Consider the following 20371-nt stretch of genomic DNA (forward strand, 5'->3'; position numbering starts at 1 on the left):
GAAAGTTGTGAATGCAAAATGTGAGACAAAGCAGCAGAGCTTTTATTATGCCACAGTCCACTGTTTACTGTTTTTAGGCTCTTGGTCATGTGGTGAAAAAGCAGCGCTGTTTTATCATACTAAATACATTTTTGCCTCCTGTTGTAATGCTGCTCTGTGCAGGCTAATAAATCAGACAACATATTAAATCATATTTGTTGTTTCCCTGTTTTCTATTTAATCAAACTGGAAACCGAGAGTGTGCTCTCTATTCTTATGGATAGTTTTTTTGGATAAAGTCTTAAATATTGTGCCTTTAAATAATAGCCACTGGTGACATAGATCATCAGACTAGTCCAATGACAAATACAAGACGAGCCTAAATCACAGCGATAAATCTTTATTTGTTTTGCGTCAGACTTAGATATGATTCACCCGGTCACCAGTAAAAGGACAGGCCATGAATGTTCTTTGACAAATTCATTGTGATTCATTCGCTCTTCCCCGTGAAACTTATGTTGACAGCGTTTGGCCGTCATCCAGTGGAATTTACAGAAGGAAGATGCTATTTGTGGTGAATGTGGGCAACTTACGGGCCTGCAGAGCAGTGATTTACCAGCTATCATTACTCATTTTACAGGGCCCGAGTATTAAAGCTCTCTCAGGTTCAGGAATTAATGACGGAGGTTAAATCACCCAGCACTCGGCCTGGTCTTCGACGTCGCCGCTTATTCAAATGAAGACTCCATTTCGATGCCTTGTAATTATTCACGTCGACAAGCGACGGGTCGAGCCATTTACTTTCAGCCGAACGTGCCATTATCTGATGCATTCATAAAATAGACAGCTAAATAATGCAAAAGGGGGTTGAAAACAAGCACAGGTTAAACATAGGCCTCTCTTGGTGGTTTGAGTGAGCTAATGCAGGCACGTTTGTTTTGATTATTTTTTTAAATAACTAATGGGGGATGTTGCAGTGGTGCTTGGTAATTATTATGCACCACCTACATTGAAAAAAGAAGTATTTTTAGTCATCAATTGCTTTTATTTTTGACAAACATTTATAAAAATTGCAAGTAGCGCAGTTGGCATGCCTGGCTTTTTTTTTTTTTTTTTTTTTTTTTTTTTACAAATGTTTATTTCAGTATTCTTTTAAAAATCATACAGGCTTAAAGTTTTGCATTAGCATGGAAATTATATGCTTGACAGACAAGAATATAAATATGGATGTGAACATAGTCACTGATATGGAGCCAGATCAGTCTCAAAAATAATACATTTACAAAATAAAATTCATACATCCACAACACAATTCACATTTACAAAATCCAGTTCAAAACGCAAATCCAATTTGTAAATTCAAAACACAGTTCATAAATACACACAACCAACTCATAAATTCAAAAAATGATTCAAAAATCCGCAAATCCAGTTCATAAATTCATAACACAATTCAAAAATATGCAAATCCAATACGCTAATTTAAAACACCATTCAAAAATATGCAAATCCAATACGTAAATTCAAAACATGATTGATTGATTGATTCATTCATTCATTCATTTTCTTGTTGGCTTAGTCCCTTTATTAATCCGCGGTTGCCACAGCGCAATGAACCGCCAACTTGTCCAGCAAGTTTTTTACGCAGCCGCAACCCATCTCTGGGAAAAAACATGATTCAAAAATATACAAATCCAATACGTAATTTCAAAACACCATTCAAAACTGCACAAAACCATTTTATAATTTCAAAACACCATTCAAAACTGCACAAAACCATTTTATAATTTCAAAACACTATTCAAAAATATGCAAATCCAATTCGTAAATTCAAAACACCATTCAAAAATACACAAATCCAATACGTAAATTCAAAACATGATTTACAAATATGCAAATCCAATATGTAATTTTAAAACACATAAAATGTCCACCCTGGTTTCATATTCATCATCCTGCTAATGTAGATGTTAGACTGAAGAAGCTGATATTAATATTAAAGATTTCAGCTGCTGTCTGGGCTTTCACTGCCATTCTACTCCCACCTTTCTTCATGTGTTCAATACTTTGTGTCATTTCATTTTAATACAAACAACTTAATTTGTAAACTGTTTAATATGGTTTTCTTTGCATATATGGATTTCTTTGATTGTTACCAACACCCGGGGAAAATTTGAAGTCAACAGCACCTTTAGAACTTTTAGAAAAATGGTGACGAGTTGAATACTTATTTCCCCCACTGCTAGTAAAAAAGGTGTTTACAGTTAACAAAGCTAAACAATGAATTCAGTCGTAAAAGTAAAATGCACTAGTGATATCTAGTAATATTTAATGTATTCACTGGTTTGAAAAGTTGCCTTTTCCCCTATTTCTTATAAAAAGCAGAATGACTTTATTTGCATTGCTGACTTGTGTCTGCAGGTGACCCTGTGGAAGGAGTCAGTGGACGGACAGTGGGCTTGCATTAGTGACGTCAACAAAGGCCAGGGGGCCGTGAGCTCCATCACAGACAGCCAACAGAGCGAGCAGTGAGCCCTGTCCCTCTCTCGCACCTCTAATCAGACCAGGGTTACTTCATTCTGCCCTCAAAGACTTTCTGAAACCTGCATCCCACTCCCAGGTGCTGGAGCCCATATCAAATGTTGTTTGGTTTTTCAACCTTGCCATGATTTTTTAGATTATTTCCAATGGTTCCTTCCCAGATTGGATGTTTCCGGTGATTTGTATTATTTGTTCTATTTCTAAACATGGCAAGTATGTTGAGAAATAACTACTGGAGAATTAAAAAAATATGAAAGCTAGTCCAAATAATGGCCATAGTGGATATTAACAGTGGGTTTCAAGTCCTTAAAAACCCCTGAAGAATAAAATTTTCTATACTTAACTTTAATATTGTTATTATTTGATTTAAGTATGCATGTGCCTTTTATGTACAGTTGAAGTCAGAATTATTAGCCCCCCTGAATTATTATTAATTAAATATTTGTATATTTTTTCCCCTAATTTCTGGTTAATGGAGGGAAGATTGATTCAGCATATTTCTAAGCATAATAGTTTTAAAAACCTATTTCTAATAACTGTTTTATTTTATCTTTGCCATGATGACAGTAAATAATATTTTACTAGATATTTTTCAAGACACTTCTATACAGCTTAACGTGACATTTTAAGGCTTAACTGGGTTAATTAAGTTAACTAGGCAGGTTAGGGTAATTAGGCAAGTTATTCTATAACGATGGTTTATTCTGTAGACTATCGAAAAAAATTAGCTTAATGGGGCTAATAATATTGTCCCAAAAATAGGTTTTAAAAAATTCAAAACTGCTTTAAAGAATACATATTTAAAAATAAAAAAGGGGGCTAATAATTCTGACTTCTACTATGTATATATGTATATATATATATATATATATATATATATATATATATATATATATATATATATATATATATATTGTAATGCGTGTATCCTTTCATCCATCTAAACATACATTAGAAACTATTTATAATATGGTAGGGGATTGGGACCAAAGGTTTTAGCATGAAATGCTGTGAATTTTTTGTTTTAGTATTCACAATCGCTCAGTTTGACTGCAATTTTTATGGAATCTTATGTAACATTTGCAGCCATTCCAGTACACATTCATAATATTCACAAGCAAACATGACGTCTGATGTTTGTATGTGCATTTGCATTAGTCTGAAATCCAGCAGTTTCATTGGCTGTCAATTGAGTCAAACTGAATACTTGCATTGTCAAAAACTGCTGAAAATTTGGAAAATAAATGATAGCAAGCTATATTTCAATCGCATTCTTGAAAATTTACAAGAACTTTACCTCGTTTGGTAAATTGGCAGCCAATTTGGACAAATTCATGCAACCTAATTCTTATGTTTCTACAACTTTTGCGTAAATTTGTGTTCTTAAATTTCAACTTCATAAAATTGAGTTAAATGTTGTCCTCAAATTGTTGCTCAGCTATTAGAATTATTTACTTTAGGTAAGTTTTAAGAATAACTCTTGTCACTATCAAATTCCATGTTTCGTTTGGAAAACTTTAGACCCCAATGGCCTTCCATACTTAAAGGGTTAGTTCACCCAAAAATGAATAGCCTGCTATTGATTATTCACCCTCGCGTCTTTCAAAATCCTGAAGCCTTTATTCATTTTCAGAACACAAATGAAGATATTTTAGATGAAATCTGAGAGCTTCCTTAATATGTCAGAGGTGAGTTCTCGTGACCGTGCGCAATATACTGACACTGAGGAGACAAAATTTATCAATAAAGTCATTATTTGTTTAATGTTTGTACAAAATAATTCTTGTAGCTTGATGAACTGATTGAACCACTGAAAGCCTGTTTTGAGAATGTTTTTACTGGACTATGAACAAGTCAGGACCATTGCTGTCAATAGAGGGTCAGGGAGCTTTTCGATTTCCATTTTATAAACTTATCATTAATCCATTTATTAATCTTAATTTATCTCCGAAGACTAACAAAGGTGTCAGTAGTTTGAAACGACATGAGGGTGAATAATTAAATTCCCCATGAATTCTTTTGAAATGTGCATTTTTTTATTCAATGTTTGACGAAATCTCAGCTGAAGCGTGAAGAGAGGGCGGGACATAGCATAGCTCCTCTCCTCTTTGAAAAAGCAGCCAATAACATTTTGTTCTCCTCACGGTTCTGCCAATGAGAGTGATTGAGCTCGAACGCATCAGTTGAAAAAAGGAAATGAGGTCTCTTGAAGGGGGCGGGGTATGTCAGATACTAGAGAGCATTTGGTTGGTCAAGATTTTATGAGAAACTGAAGTATGAGGTGACGTGAAAAAAAAAAGCAATCCATTAAAACAGAAGTGACTACAAGTTTTACATGTTTATATCTTCTAGTGTTGTGAAAACTGTACAAATTCATATGATTAACCATGAATTTGCAAAAACTATTACAGAAAAAAAGGCATAATTTTTGATTTTATACACATTTCGAAATACCTGGAGCTCCATAAAACCACTAAACCGTGAGCGAATCGGTTGGCATCACCTGCATAATCTGTCAAATAAACGTGCCATCTAAACATCCAGCGTGAACATACTATGGCAGTTGTTTCCATTACTGTCACATTAAATTATCCGTGGCTTACAGATTTGGCAGAATTGCCCAAGGGTTTGAGAAGATCAAGACAGAGCCTCGGCCACCAGTTAGGAGTTTGCATCTGAGGTGGAGAAGGAGAAAGAAAAAAAGATAAGATAATAACTCCATATGTGTGACAGCCTCCAACAAGCGCGAGTCAAGCGTCACTTTAAATAACGTGTTGATTTTTTTTGGTTTTGAGAAATGCGTACTTTGACAGTCTGGGTTACACATCGCTTTAGCGCTTGCAGTTCTGACAAGTCTCTTACTCATATTACAGAGACAAAGTCACTCATTTTCAGAAAATTGAACAAGTGCTCAACAAATGAAACTTTTCAGTAAATAAATGAAACCTTTCAGAAGCTTAAATATTTTTTATTTTATTTATGTATTTAAATTAAGCTTTTTTTAAGGGTAAACTTAATAATTTAAAAATATTGTTTTGAAAAATGTTTATTATAATGTAAAGTTTTTTCCTTTTTACTAATATTACAAATGTACTTAACTGGGATTAAACATATAGAACAATATGTATCAATACAATAAATAAGTATATTTTAGAAATATATTTAAATAGATATGTTTTTTATTCATTGTTTTAAAGACATATGGTAATATGCATCACAATACAATTTAAGTTATAGTAAATATATATATATATATATATATATATATATATATATATATATATATATATATATATATATATATATATAAATTTAAACATTTTTAAAAAATGAGAATAATCATTTATATAATTTAATAAATTGTGGTTCATTCCACTGTGGTCACCCATGAAAAATGAGGGATAAGCCGAATGAAAATGAATATATTTGAATTGTAGTATTTGTTGTACCTTTAAATTGATGATATGACAAATCTTTATGTTGTTTAAAAGTTTCAAATATATTTAGAAAAAGTATTTAACTATTAAAAAACGGGGGGAAAACTCATTAAAGCTCAATTAAAAAAATACCATGTCAATACCATGTTTTTCCCCCACATACAAAGTACCATGTGCAAATTAATATCGGCTACAGTATATAAACACGCACATCATTCATTCGCAAATTAAACGAATCCGTATCCCCGAAAGCTCATCATCAGGTAAGGGTTAATGAGTTTGCTTTAGCATGTGTATTGCGCGGATCTGCGGTCTTCGCGTTCGTTCACACACTTTGGTGAGGCGGTGACACTCAGTGAGTCATTTGCGCTCCGGTCGCAGGACTGACAGCTGATGCTCATGGACCAACGCATGAACGCCACAGGATCTGTTCACGATACACCTGAACACCGACACAAGCCCAACCATCATCTTCCTCATCCTCTTCATCCCTTTCTGCCTCTCTCCGCATAACGCGTTACTCTTAATTATCTGCCATGCCAAGCTGGAGGATAAACCTCACTTTTTGTCTGCAGAGGATGCACGACGAAGGTAAAGTGAACGGGTTTCTGACTTTAATCGAGAGTTTGTGGTTGTTCGCTGATCATCGGGTGATATTGGCAGATGCGCCTGCAAAGCTGCATGTTATGCGTAATTGGCATCAGATGTGAATTCAGCACGAGTGACTGCGTTATCTGCTCTGAGCCCACGTGTTAATGAAGTGGCATGTGTTTAGTCTGGCTTTGTGTCTGGAATGGTGTCTAAAATTATGTTTGAAGCAGACTTTGTTGTGCCCAGGATGTAGCCTTGCAGTTCTCCTCGATAAGTTATTGACGATTTTACATTCTGCACTACTTTCTCGTGGATTAATAAACACTCTCAGTAATAAAGGCACAAACGCTGTCACTGTGGTGGTACCTTTTTAAAAGGTGCACTTTTTTTTTACCCAAAACGGTACACTTTTGTACTTAAAAGGTCCACAATGATAAAACTATTTTTGGACATATAGCTGAGGAATGGTTAAAAAGGGATAAACATCTAATTAATATTTTATTGGTAGCTGTCAAAAAAAAAGCATTACCAAAAAATGGTTGTCACATGAAAGTCCTACCCTAAATGCATGATTGGAAAATACAATGGAAATGTATAAAATTGAACAAATTCCCACTTTTGTTAATCAGAAAATATAAAAATGTATTTATTTATGGGAAAAAATTGCCTAACTATGCAACATCCCATTGACCTGAACTTTTCTGTTAACCTAAAAATGGAAGGATCACTTCCCTACATGTACATAGTTTTGTTGCTAGTGTGTATGTATATCTTAATTTACTGGTTTCAAGAGTTCACACTTAGCTGATAATCAATAAAGCGTATTTGGCATGCTGTCCCGGGAGAGAGCCCTGAGCTCGTAATATCCTCGAGCCCGGGGCTCCCTCCCGTTAGAAGGGCGAGAGGGGAATTCGAGGTCAGGTAGGTCTCGAGAACTCCCCTGCTTGTCACCGTGAGAAGTGTAAACTCAGGTTGTATTGGTTGATAATTTGTTTTAGTCAATTGGCTATGGTTTATGTTTTTGGACGGTGGGAGGAAACCGAGGAACCCGGGGAAAACCCACCCGAACACGGGGAGAACATGTAAACTCCACACAGAAACACCAACCGGCCCGATGGGTTGGACCAGCGGTGTTCTTGCTGTGAGGCAACAGTGCTAGCCACTGGGCCACCTTGTCGCCCGATCAGAAAAAGTGGGAGGATGTAGGGGTGGAAAGGGGGGGAGCTTCAAGACGAAGATAACTGGAGTGAAAAACTCAGGTTATTTATAATGCTTCCGTAATCATCTAATAGGGCTGATTACGGAGCTAACAAGGAGCCAGCCGTGTTGATTATAAGCACGTGATCCTCTCGAAATTAGTTTATGAATAAACCGCACTTATTTATTTATTTTTACTTAATTGTCCCCCACCCTTTTTTCTCCTATTTTATTTAACATATATTATTATTATTATTTATTTATTTATATTTTTTTATGTATAACATTAGTGTACATGCACACAAAAAAGGAAGCATATACTGTTGAAAGAGAAAGAGGATGTACAGAATTTGTGCTTATATTTGTGAGTGTATTCATATGTATGACCTCTGAAATGTACCTGATATACAGTTGAAGTCAGAATTATTAGCCCCCTTTTGAATTTTCTTTTCTTTTGTAAATATTTCCCAAATGATGTTTAACAGAGCAATGAAATGTTCACAGTATGTCTGATAATATTTTTTCTTCTGGAGAAAGTCTTATTTGTTTTATTTTAGCTAGAATAAAAGCAGTTATTAATTTTTTAAAAAACATTTTTGGGACAAAATTATTAGCCCCTTTAAGCTATTTTTTTTTCGATAATCTACAGAACAAACCATCATTATACAATAACTTGCCTAATTACCCTAACCTGCCTAGTTCACCTTATTAACCTAGTTAAGCCTTTAAATGTCACTTAAAGCTGTATAGAAGTGTCTTGAAAAATATCAAGTAAAATAATATTTACTGTCATCATGACAAAGAGAAAATAAATCTGTTATTAGAAATACGTTTTTAAAACTATTATGATTAGAAATGTGTTGACATAATCTTCCCTCCATTAAACAGAAATTGGGGGAAAAATAAACAGGGGCGCTTATAATTCACTAGTGGGCTAATAATTCTGACTTCAACTGTAAGTGTAAAACCTTTTGAGAAAATAAAAAACATAATTAAAAAAGGTCCACGATGATACCTTAAAGGTACCACACAAGGTATACTTTTGATCTTTATATGTACTATTATATACCTTGAAGGTGCAAGTGTGGACGTTTAAGGTACCAAAGTGTATATTTTGAAAAGGTACCACCCCAGTGACAGCTTTTTTCCTTAGAGTGTAATGGACATGTGTTAACTTTATATTTCATATGATTAAATCATATAATTTTGCTGTTGCTTGTTCAAAGTACTTATTATTTAAAATGTGCTGAAACTACACAATTCTTGATTGTGATTTTATTTGGATGACATAACTTTTTATGTTCAATCCACTTAATTTGTTATATCTGTTTAGAGATTTGTGTTGCGACAATATGAATGAATTGTGTGGAACCTTGGATTTTTACAGTGTATATTATTAACTAAATAAACATGGTGTGCATTTTCAAATAATTTCTATACTTTACACGTTTCTTGGCATATTTGTGAGCTGAGCAATGCCTGAAAAAATGTTCCACATGAATTATAATAAGCAGTGTTTGAGCTATTCAATATTCAGTTGCTCTTTCTATTAAACAAAAAGTAGTGACCCATGCAAAGTTTTGATTTATTTTTTATTATTTAGCTATTAAGAACTCAATCTTTCAACTATGTAAAAAGTATGGAACGGGCATATATTTTGTTTGATTTAGGTGAATATTGCCATTTTTTAATATAGATTTCTGGGAGCTTTGCAATTTATTTAAACATATTTCTTAATTATTTTTTGATTTTCTTTTTCAAGAAATTATTTAAAAATAGAGAATATTAATTAAATTGGAAATTATGTTCTTAAAGAATTATACATTGTAATTCATAATTAGCCAACAATTTATGGACCTATAGTAAATACATTCATTCATTCATTTTCTTTTCGGCTTAGTCCCTTTATTAATCAGGGGTCGCCACAGAGGAATGTACTGCCAAATTATCCAGCATATGTCTTTTAAGCAGCAGATGTCCTTCCAGACGCAAACCATCACTGGGAAACACCCATACACACTCAATCACACACACACACTATGACCGATTTAGCATACCCAAATTCACCTACACCACATGTCTTTGGACTTCTGGGAGAAACCGGAGGACCCTGAGGAAACCCACGCAAACTGCAAACTCCACACAGAAATGCCAACTTACCCAGCCGAGAGGAACCAGCGACCCTCTTGCTGTGAGGCAATTGTGCTACCCTCTGCGCCATTGTGTCACCCTCCATAATAAATAATCAAGCTATATCTTATAAAGTGCCCAAGCTTGACCAGAACTTATCTCTAAAAGTCTTATACCATTTTTATAAACACATTCTATATATTTAACCCACAGGATTGTTTACTTGTTTTTTATATTATTTATTATTATTATTTTTAAAGAATTTGCAAAGATTCAAAAGTATTGCACAATAGGAAAGGCTCCTTTATATATATTTAATCTATTTCCAAGTGAGATGTACGCCTCACAGCAAGAAGGCCGCTGGTTCTAGTACCAGCTGGGCCAGTTGGCATTCCTGTGTGGAATTTCGATGTGTTTTGCATGGGTTTCCTCCGTGTGCTCTGGTTTCCAAAGACAAGTGCTATAGGTGAACTGGATGAACTAAATTGGCCATAGTGAGTGTATGTGAATATAAGCGTGTATGGGTGTTTCCCAGTACTGGGTTGTGGCTGGAAGGGCATCCACTGTGTAAAACATAAGTTGGAATAGTTGGCGGTTTATCCCGCTGTGGCGAACGCTGATAAATATTAAGCCAAAGGTAAATAAATGAATGAATGAATGAATGAATATGCCCTAGTGCAAAGCCTCAAGGGAAGTCATCTCCACACTTGGGTAAAATGATGTCAAATGCAAAATGAGTTGTGCCTCAGTACACAGCCTTGAGGCACTCCTCAGCATCTTGATCTACTTCAATGCTTGACAGTGATGTTTGGGATGTTGTAATGCAGCTGCTGTTTTTGTTTTTTGAATGAAAGGCTGAATGTTCATAGCTCCTAGGGAGTGATTTCAAGTGACTGATCTTACCTGACTCTCTACTGTGCTTAGAAGATCTCATGAATTGTGCATTCAGAGAGGTGAAAATGTTAAGCTGTGAACAAGTTTCATTGTGTGAAGCCATTGCTCGTAAGATGCTTTTAAAACTGAAGTTGCATTGCAAAAAATGCTTTTCTTACTTAGATTTTTTGTCTTGTTTCTAGTCCAAATATAGAAAAATTCCTTAATCAAGAAGAATTTTCTACACAAGCACAACATAGTGTCTTGTTTTGAGAAATAATATGCCATTATTAAGTGAGTTTTCCTTCAAACAAGCAAAATAATCTGCCAATGGGGTAAGCAAAATAATCTTACGTCAACAGAAAAAACAAGATTAATTTGCTTACCCCATTGGCAGATTATTTTGCTTGTTTTAAGGAAAAACTCACTTAATATTGGTATATTATTTTTCAAAACAAAACACTATGTTAGATATTTAAACTAGAAACAAGACAAAAAAATCTAAACAAGAAAAGCATTTTTTGCAGTGTGGTCAGTAAGGGTGAGGCAGTGGCGCAGTAGGTAGTGCTGTCACCTCACAGCAAGAAGGTCAAAGGGTCCCTGGTTCAAGCCTCGGCTCAGTTGGCGTTACCGTGTGGAGGTTGTATGTTCTCCCTGCATTTGTGTGGGTTTCCTCTGGGTGCTCCGGTTTCCCCCTCAATCCAAAGACATGCGGTACAGGTGAATTGGGTTGGCTAAATTGTCCGTAGTGTGTGAGTGTGTGTAAATGAGTGTGTGTGGATGATTCCCAGAGATGGGTTGCGGTCGGAAGGGCACCCGCTGTGTAAAAATGTGCTGGATAAGTTGGTGGTTCATTCCACTGTGGCGACACTGGATTAATTAAGCCGAAAAGAAAATTAATGAATTAATGAGTTGATTAGTAAAAGGCAGTTTAATGGCAATAAACTCAGTTGGTCAGACTGTTGTGGAAACACAAAGAGAACATTAAGAATACCACATTTTTTATTCTGGTTTTCTATCTCTCATACAGAAGGAGCTAATCCTCTTTCCTTATCAGAATTTGAATTCCGAGACGCGAGATCCCATTAATCATAAGCACCAAGTTAAATTAGAATAGTGAGGTTGAATTTGCAGTTTGCCGACTAAGTGTGTGTGTGTGTGTGTGTGTGTGTGTGTGTGTGTGTGTGCGTGTGCATTTGGAAGAAGTTGTAGCACTGATAGAGCATTGCCTGATCATATCTTCTGGCTGCAGCAGTATATCTGGACAAATTCCTGCGTTTAGCTTCAGCAGAATTGATCGTAGCTGCATGACTGCTCATGAAGACCTTGAACTAAGTTCTGCATTAGGTTTTGACTCTTGAATCAGTATGTTCACAATGATGTCGTAGAAGAACAATTTTTTTGATTCCCAAGGAACCTTTCAAGAACCTGTATTGTGCTATTGTAAAGGATACTTGTCTTATTTTGAAGGTCATCTACAATAAGTTTTCATTCATCTAATGTCAAAAAATGCAAAGGTCTGGTTTCTGTAAGCCCCTCCAATCTGCAAGCATACTCTGCTTTGATTGATCAGATGATCTGTTATGACTGGCCTACTGGTCTACAGAAAATTAAATGCACTAGTCTTTAGTTTTTCAGGCTTTCTCAGTACTTTATTCGCAATTCTTCTGTCTTCGACATGATAGGCAATATAACTAGCAATGGAACTAAAGCAGGGGTGCCCAAACTCGGTCCTGGAAGGCCGGTGTTATGCAAATTTTAGCACCAACTTGCCTCAACACACCTGGATGTTTTTTTTTTTTTTTTTTTTCTTGAAAGCATAGTAAGAGCTTGATAAGCTAGGCCAGATATGTCTGACTGGGGTTGAAACTAAACTTGGCAGGACACCGGCCCTCCAGGACTGAGCTTGGGCACCCCTACGCTAAAGCCTCTAGCATGAGTCACTAGTTCATCTCTTGAAGCCAATGGTGTGACATTTACTCACACAGCTCCTACAAGATTGGGATTAGGCATGGGAGTTTACCCAATCAGGTCTTACAAGCTAGTCTCTTGTACTCATTGCCTAAACCTCATTTTCATCTGGGTCACAGCACCATTTTAACTACTCTGTTTCTTTTTACCCCTCACTGAAGATTTAAACAGACATATCTTGTATGGGCCACAAAAGTGCTATGTTAAAGACCACAGCCTAGCATCCATTAGTAGTGCAACCTTTGTAGCACGGGTAACCTTTGTAGCTTCCAATGACATTTACTCAGACACCTTCTATTAGCTGGCTTCTGTTGAATTCGCCCCTAAACCAAACTCCAATCCAGGTCAGAGCACCAATTTTAACCCCTCCTATTCTTCTTGCTTCGCTTCAAATGAGGCAGAGATTGGGATCTACACTACATGAGACAATTGCCCACATAGCAAAATTTCTCTGGCCCAGCTCTGGCCCACACAATCAGGTTTTGCTTGGCCCACATGCCGCAGTGAATTACGGTACATGAATGGACCAAATCTGGCTTCTAGACAAGGGCCAAACACAGACCATATCTGGGCCAAGTCTCAGCCAAGTTAATAACTCATAACTGGGCCTGAACTGGGCCAGTAAGGTTGGTGTGTCACGATTGCAATGAAATTGATAAACCCATGAAGCATTGCACTTTAGGCACACTATGGGCCTTGTTTTTTCTCAGTGACCTGATTGGTAGAATTGATTTATTTAATCAAAAATTATTTTAATGTATTTTAAATGTGGGTCAAGACTGGCCAAACTCACTTGGCCCACAATCAATTTTTTAAATCTGGGCCAAATACTACGTTTTACATCTGGCCCAAATCTTGTGTGCCGCATTATAGACGGTGCCACCTCTGCCAAACCCAGGCCATGGTTGGCCCACATGCTGTATGCCAGTGCCGGATGAATGCCTGCTGTCCCAGCTTAATACCAGATCTGGGCCAGAATTCTTTGCTACTAGGGTGCACTTTTGAGAACATTTGCACAACTCCTACTAGCTAGACTTGATACTTGATACTACTACAACTACTACTGTTACTAGACTCATCTCCCCAAATATCACACCTATTCGAGTAATGGCTACCAATTTTACTCCTCAAGTTCTTTTCAACCCATCCTCATTGACTTTTAAATAGGGATAATTGGCACCAGACATGCTCTCTGGACATCAATTGCTGGTGCTCATTTTGGAGACAAGAAGATGAGGCTTACCCACACAACACCTACTAGTTGGTCTCCTTTACACCCACCCCTGAAACATCTCTTCCTTCAGGGTCACAGCACCAATGTAACCCCTCTAGTGCTTTCCCCCCCTCTCTGAAGGGCATATGGCCTGGCATCTCCATCATTTGGGACGAGTATACTTTTTAGGGTGCTAAAGACTGCAGAATATGACAGAATCTAGTGTCATATTCTAATTCAGTTCAATTTACCTTTGTTTCTATAGCTCTTTTACAATGTAGATTGTGTCAAAGCAGCTTCACATAGAATATTATAGTAAATTGAAACAGTGTCAGTCCAGTTTTCAGAGTTTAAGGGTGCTTTCACACCTGTGAATCGATTCAGTTGTTCCGAAACAGAGATTACAAATGTTACATTGTTGCTCTTTGCTCTTGGAGTAGTTCGCTTTCACACTGCAAAGTTTCTAATTGGACCAAAAGAGCTAAAACAAGTGTCAGGGTTTATTTTGCAGTGTCCCGCTCAGCTGTCAGGAGAGGTGGTGGTTTGGTGGTGATTGACAGGTGCGCGCGCATGACGTGTCTGAAGAGAGATGTGGTGGGGAGGGGTGAGAAGGGTGCGCGACGATGCCTATCTGAGGACCGGGAGGGAGACGCGAGATTACCGGGAGATCATTACTCGTTTGCGGGCATCCGGAGACTTGCGAACCTTCCCGCCCTACTCGTAATTCTCTCTTCATATAGCCGTATGCCTATTGTATATCCATAAAACACTGTGATATAACCGCGCTCGGATTGGATCACTTTCTCATTGCAATCGAACCGCTCCAGGGTTCGTTTCAATCGAGCCGAGACCACCTCACTCAGGCGGTCTCGGAGCGATTACTTTGGCGCGGAACAGAGCGCGATTGCCCTGTTCACATATGCCAAACGAACCACGTTAACTGGGCAAACGAGACAGGTTCCGAAACAAAAGTGTAGGTGTGAAAGCACCTTAAGTTCAGTTTAGCTCAGTTCAGTGTCATTTAAAATTCAATACTGAGAGTCCAAACACTTAGGAGCAAATCCATTGATGCGCAGCTCTACAGGTCCCGAACCATGCAAGCCAGTGGCTATTGCTTCTATCCAGAGTAAAGAGGTTTACCAACAGGGTTCCTATTCAACCCCTTAACCTTACTTTATTCCGGGTCACGGCACCAATTTAAACACTCTTTTGCACACCCCCTCTCCTCCACACTTAGAATTGTATTTAAACAGACATTTTTGACATAGGCAAAATGTAAACTAACAAAGATATCAGTCAGTGCACCTTAAAGTCAGGGGAGTGATGTTTATTTACTCTTTGTTACACAAAGAGTGTTTTTAAAACCATGTTCCACCATGTTGAACTTTCTGTCCATTGGAAAAATTCCATGGATGCTAAAAATTCTCATTGTAACCATATAAATCAATAAATAGGCCATGCTTTATTTCTAAGAGTGTATGCTGTATGCCCATCTGAAATGGCACTTAAGAAATAGTTCTTCTGCCTCGTGTCTGCATGAGGTCAGGCAGCAGAATGCTCATTTACCCTCCGTTATACAGCCATCATCCCTATTTTTAGAGCGCTCTGGAATTACATGTATGTTAAATATCAAAGGGTTGTGCCCTGTTGGTAAAGTCCAGCCATAGCAAACATTGTTTGACAAATCAAAATAAGACTGTCTCAACCCCTTGAAGTCTTTTGCTAGTTTGTTTTGAAAATGCAATAAGGGGTCATGTTATGTTATATATCTACAACAAATGTGTCAAGTTCTTAGAAATTCACTCTTTGTGTTTGTTGGTTTCGTACAATTTTACAATGGTAATATAAAGACAAATATTTGTTTAAATGTATACAAAAATAAATGTAAGTTAATGCATATGCTTAAACTTATGTTTAAACAGTAAATGTTGTTGTTGTTATTATTATCATCCATATTTTTTCAGTATGATAAAAAGACAGAGTCAAATATCATAAAAACTAATTTCAAAACATCAAAATTCATTCAGAAATATTTTTATGCATAAATTAAATGTCATGCCACTGACCTATATTAATTTGAAAATGGTTAAATCTTGTATTATTTTCCCCTTCAGGTGAATAAAAGGACCTGTTCTGTCACTTCAAATCAAATAGGCTAAACAATTGAATTATTAAAAGATCAAAGCTTGAGGCCATAAATCCACGTCAAACCCCAAACACTCAAGTTCAATTTAAGTTCCTCCCTTTTTTCCTCCACTGTTTCCAATCTATTTTCAGAAATGATCAAGATAACGGTTCCAATTTGCATAATCTACTTTGTTGCCACACTTAACAAATCCCTCGAGCTAACAAACGGCAAATTCACTGGTTGTACAAACAACATCGGAGCTTCAGGTCTTCAATGTCACGTCTGAAAACACGCAAAAACTTTCCTCACTGAGTAAAATATCTACCCTCGCGCCAAGATACAATGAACTCATGACACCTTATTCACAGCCATTTAATCTTTCATCATGAATATTAATAATATATTTAGAGCTGCGGGAGTGTTAAAGACTCTGCTGTTTCTCTGTGATGAGCAAAAGCAGGAATGAAGAAATATGTATACGTATCTCATGAATGAAAATAGTGATTAAATGAGCGGTAGCACGGTAATGCAATCCCTTAAGACGTTTATATCACCTTCGCGTTGGTTGTGAATATCTCACTTTCATTTTTGACATGCTATTTTAGGCTATACCTGAGTGGAAAGTTCAAGCGGAAAGAAAAACTTTAGAAAAACTTGCCCGTAACCCGAATTTTATATCTCGTTTTCCTTAAATGCACATTAAATATAGGCAGTGTGCAAATATATTGGTGATCAGGGGGGCCAACTTTTTCGGTAATGTTATTTTTTGTAATACATGCTTCAGTGAATCAAATTGAATGAGATCTATTTAATTAATGGAGCATATTTCGTTTGTATGATATGTGTTTTGTGGGATACTTTGTGTATTCTGACCTACAATATTCAGCGATTAGCCATTTCAGAGGATACTGTAGGTCAAACTATACAAACTATGCATCTAATTTGACTTTACTTTTAGGCTATACCTATTTTACAAAAAAACAAACAAGAAAAATGAACACTTCATGTCTATCGGCTTAGATTAATTGCGTTCACTATGGTACAATCCATTATAGGGGTGGTCAAATGTGTGTATATATAATTAGCAACATTGGTATTTAAGATGCAGATCAGAGATAACTATTTCTTGCTATTTAGAGGACAGACCTCTACAGACCGACCTCTAAAAAAACATACATGTTGTTTTCATGTGCTTCAAGAAGGATCAAGCATTAAGGGCGGTCAATCCCTCCCGTAATTTGCACCCTGAAAATAGGCCCAGCATAAGCAACATAATGTAATAGCCATAAACTAATATATGTATTATCTATATTAAGTTTGGGGATGCTACTTTAAGTCAAGGTAGACTGGTTAATAGTGTGAAAATAACTACAAATAACTAGCGTACACTTCCCCAAATGGTTGATTAGGCTACATTTTGAATAGCAAAACAAATTGTATCATAATTATAATTGTATTTTATTCTAAAATGTTATATTTAAATTTAAAAACATGACATTGTTTAATTATTGATGTACCACTTAGCATATTTGCAATCGGAGCATTGGATAAATGCTGGTTCGAAATTCGAATAGATTTTATTCTTGCATGTTATTGTCAAAGGTATTTACAGAGGGGATTTTGGTCATCTTTCATTTCATTTATATCACTTTATAATTCAGAAAGTACTCTGCACATTAAAAAACTTCTGTATAATAACTGTATATTTTCAGGCAAATTATGTACAAACATATATCTATCTGAAAAAAAAACATTCAGATTATAGATATTAATACAACTGTAAGTTTTGTAAATCTTGCTAAAAAGGAGATAAAAAAATCTAAGCTAGTTTTTAAGGGGCCATGAAATCCGCCTGTCTCAGCAGCATGTTTTCACACCTCTAGTTTAAAAAAAGTCAGGAAAGTAGGTGAGTCCAGCTTTGTTTAGGTGGGATTGTCGAGTGGCGAAAGAGGGAAGGGTTTGCATGGAAAGGGGTATTTCATTATAGGTGCACTACAGTGGCAACACAAACACAGACACCGGGGAGATGATAATATGATTGAGGTGTTTACAAGTTGCTTTTGAATGTTCCTTTCATGATCCCGTTTTACATGTTATAGTATGTAACTCAAATAACATCATGCATCAGCACTCTATCCACATTTCCTTCAGGGTTTCATGTCATTTCGGGTGTTTCATTTTTAATTTGTCCACTTTAACTGCCGTTTGGCACTTTCACTTTCATTCAGGAACAATTCATGCATGCCTCCATGACAAACGAGATACTGGATGCAAGAAACTGCTGGAAGAGTGTTGTTTTAATGGAATTTGATACCGCACGTCGAATGGGAGAAAAAAATCCTCTGCATTTCTCGGTAGATGCAGAGACTTAGTGGGTGTAGAGAATAGTGTGAAACAGTCGTGTGTGTATAGACTATTTTGTCAGAGGAGGTTTGACAGGAGCACCCGTGTCTGTTTGACGTTTCATACAGAAAGTTAAAAAAGGAACTTGAGGGGAAATGGCTAATTCCCTTCAAACCCAGGTAAGCCAATATGTACATTTTCTACCCCAATAAAGGCTTCTTTCTCGTTATATAGTTAATAACAAAAGATACGCTCCATGTTTTGGCTGCGAGACGTGATTTGGACAAAGTTGTCGGCGATTCTTCCTATTGTGAAGTCATGCAATGTGAAAGCCCCTGTCGCCGATCTATCTTGCAGTGTAAACAATGCAGCGACAAAACACTAGCCTGGATAGTCATGCAGTGTGAAAACATCTGTGACATGAGCACTTTGAAAATCATGCAGTCTGAACTCGGCATAAGGTGTTTACATGTTTTCATTTGGAGAGCAGCATTTACAGCAGATCTTTCAGTCTAAAAGATTGTAGTGATATTAACGTACTGTAAACTTGGTAACTAAATCATTTTGACAACGGTATTCCTTCAAAAACTGAAAATGTACTGCTGACGATGCAAACTATCTTCGCAAACATAAAGAACATTGATCATACACTCACCAAATCCATAGAAACAGGACAATCGACACATACTGGAGCCATGTCTTTTTTTAAAAGAAGACAAAGGGCGAATCTAGATTTGACCATTTCCTGATGTGAAAAGCTCTCAGGTAAAAAATGTTCCTTCAAACATATTTTTGTCGCATATTAACAGACTGGAATTAACAGTCAAATGTGGGCCCACACGCAGCCGGGCTCTCATTGTGGGAAACAAAACCTTCCTTGCAGCAAACTTACAAATGCAACACTGGCGACCTATCTCTTCAAACAATTGTTTTACTTCTAATTGTTCTAATTATGGTTGGCAACACAATGTGGTGTCTCTCTAAACACTGTAACAGGTAAAAGATGTCCTCAAAGCTATATAATTCATATTAATGAAGTTGCACCTCATTCATAATAAAAGCACGCTGATTGGTTCAAACCAAGTCTTTCTCATGATTTAATGCTGAAATCTCAAAGACGTTACGTTGTGCCGGCTGGTACTGATATCCAGTCTCCATGCTGGATTTTACACACTGATCGCATGGCCGTGATGTAGCTTAAAACTTTCTTTTCAAACCGGAAGAACAAATCTGCTTGAAGAAACACAAAATAACCAATTTTCTTTTTTTTGTGAAATATGTGTGTTCTAATAGTGTTTTAGCAGCGTGGGACACTTATATGACTGTCAACTTCTCAAAAAAATGTGTTTTGGTGTTTTGATGACCCTTTTAATAGCTATTTTAAATATAAATATATAAATTAATTGCATGCCATAAAAAAATGGACCTAAAATGCGTTTTGGATGTTTTCTTTACATTTAAATTTGGAAAAAAAAACACAATGAAAATTTCAGAGTCTGTCCTTACTCTTCAGTATTATCATTAGACATGCTCATCCTCGACAAAGCTCTTGGGTTTTTCTCAATTCAAATCTATTATGCTGTTCACATATCAGTTTGGCTGAACTGATAAACAGTAATGAGAATGTTTGTGGTTCATTTTTTTTTCATGGCTGTATAGCATCTTGTTCATTTTACAGAATAAAAAGCACCTTATTCATGTAAACAACGGAAACAAAACATTTTTTAATGACATTTGCTTTTTTAAATCTGTGGTGTGCTTTAGTTTTATGCAATAATCAGGAAAATTACAGGGATAGTTGACCCAAAATTTAAACGCTGCTAATAATTTACTCCCCCTCAGGCCATTTAAGATGTGACCTTTTTTCTTCAATAGAACATTAAAGAAGCTGAAACTGTTGCTGTTTCTCAATATGCATTCTTCAGTGGTCTTGCGTCCTCGTGTTCTCGTGTAACGTCATCATCAGCT

At 36.4% G+C, this 20371-nt stretch overlaps 2 protein-coding genes across 4 annotated transcripts in view; both read left to right on the top strand.

Moving 5' to 3' along the window:
* sec13 (SEC13 homolog, nuclear pore and COPII coat complex component) overlaps window positions 1–2860 on the top strand; it is a 23693-nt gene extending 20833 nt beyond the window's left edge. The window contains 1 exon segment of the mRNA NM_213335.1: window positions 2401–2860. Within this exon segment, the coding sequence (NP_998500.1) occupies window positions 2401–2511 (111 nt within the window). The 3' untranslated portion in view covers window positions 2512–2860.
* A 3365-nt stretch (window positions 2861–6225) lies between these two features.
* Window positions 6226–20371, top strand: part of grip2b (glutamate receptor interacting protein 2b) — a 388262-nt gene continuing 374116 nt past the window's right edge. For 2 of the 3 annotated variants that reach the window (XM_068216484.2, XM_073937529.1), the window contains exon 1: window positions 6226–6548. In XM_068216484.2, the coding sequence (XP_068072585.1) occupies window positions 6494–6548 (55 nt within the window). In that variant the 5' untranslated portion in view covers window positions 6226–6493. The remainder of the gene's footprint in view (window positions 6549–20371) is intronic. The other variant, XM_073937526.1, reaches the window with a different exon arrangement.

Source organism: Danio rerio, chromosome 22, assembly GCF_049306965.1.
Source record: "Danio rerio strain Tuebingen ecotype United States chromosome 22, GRCz12tu, whole genome shotgun sequence".
Taxonomy (NCBI): Eukaryota; Metazoa; Chordata; class Actinopteri; order Cypriniformes; family Danionidae; genus Danio; species Danio rerio.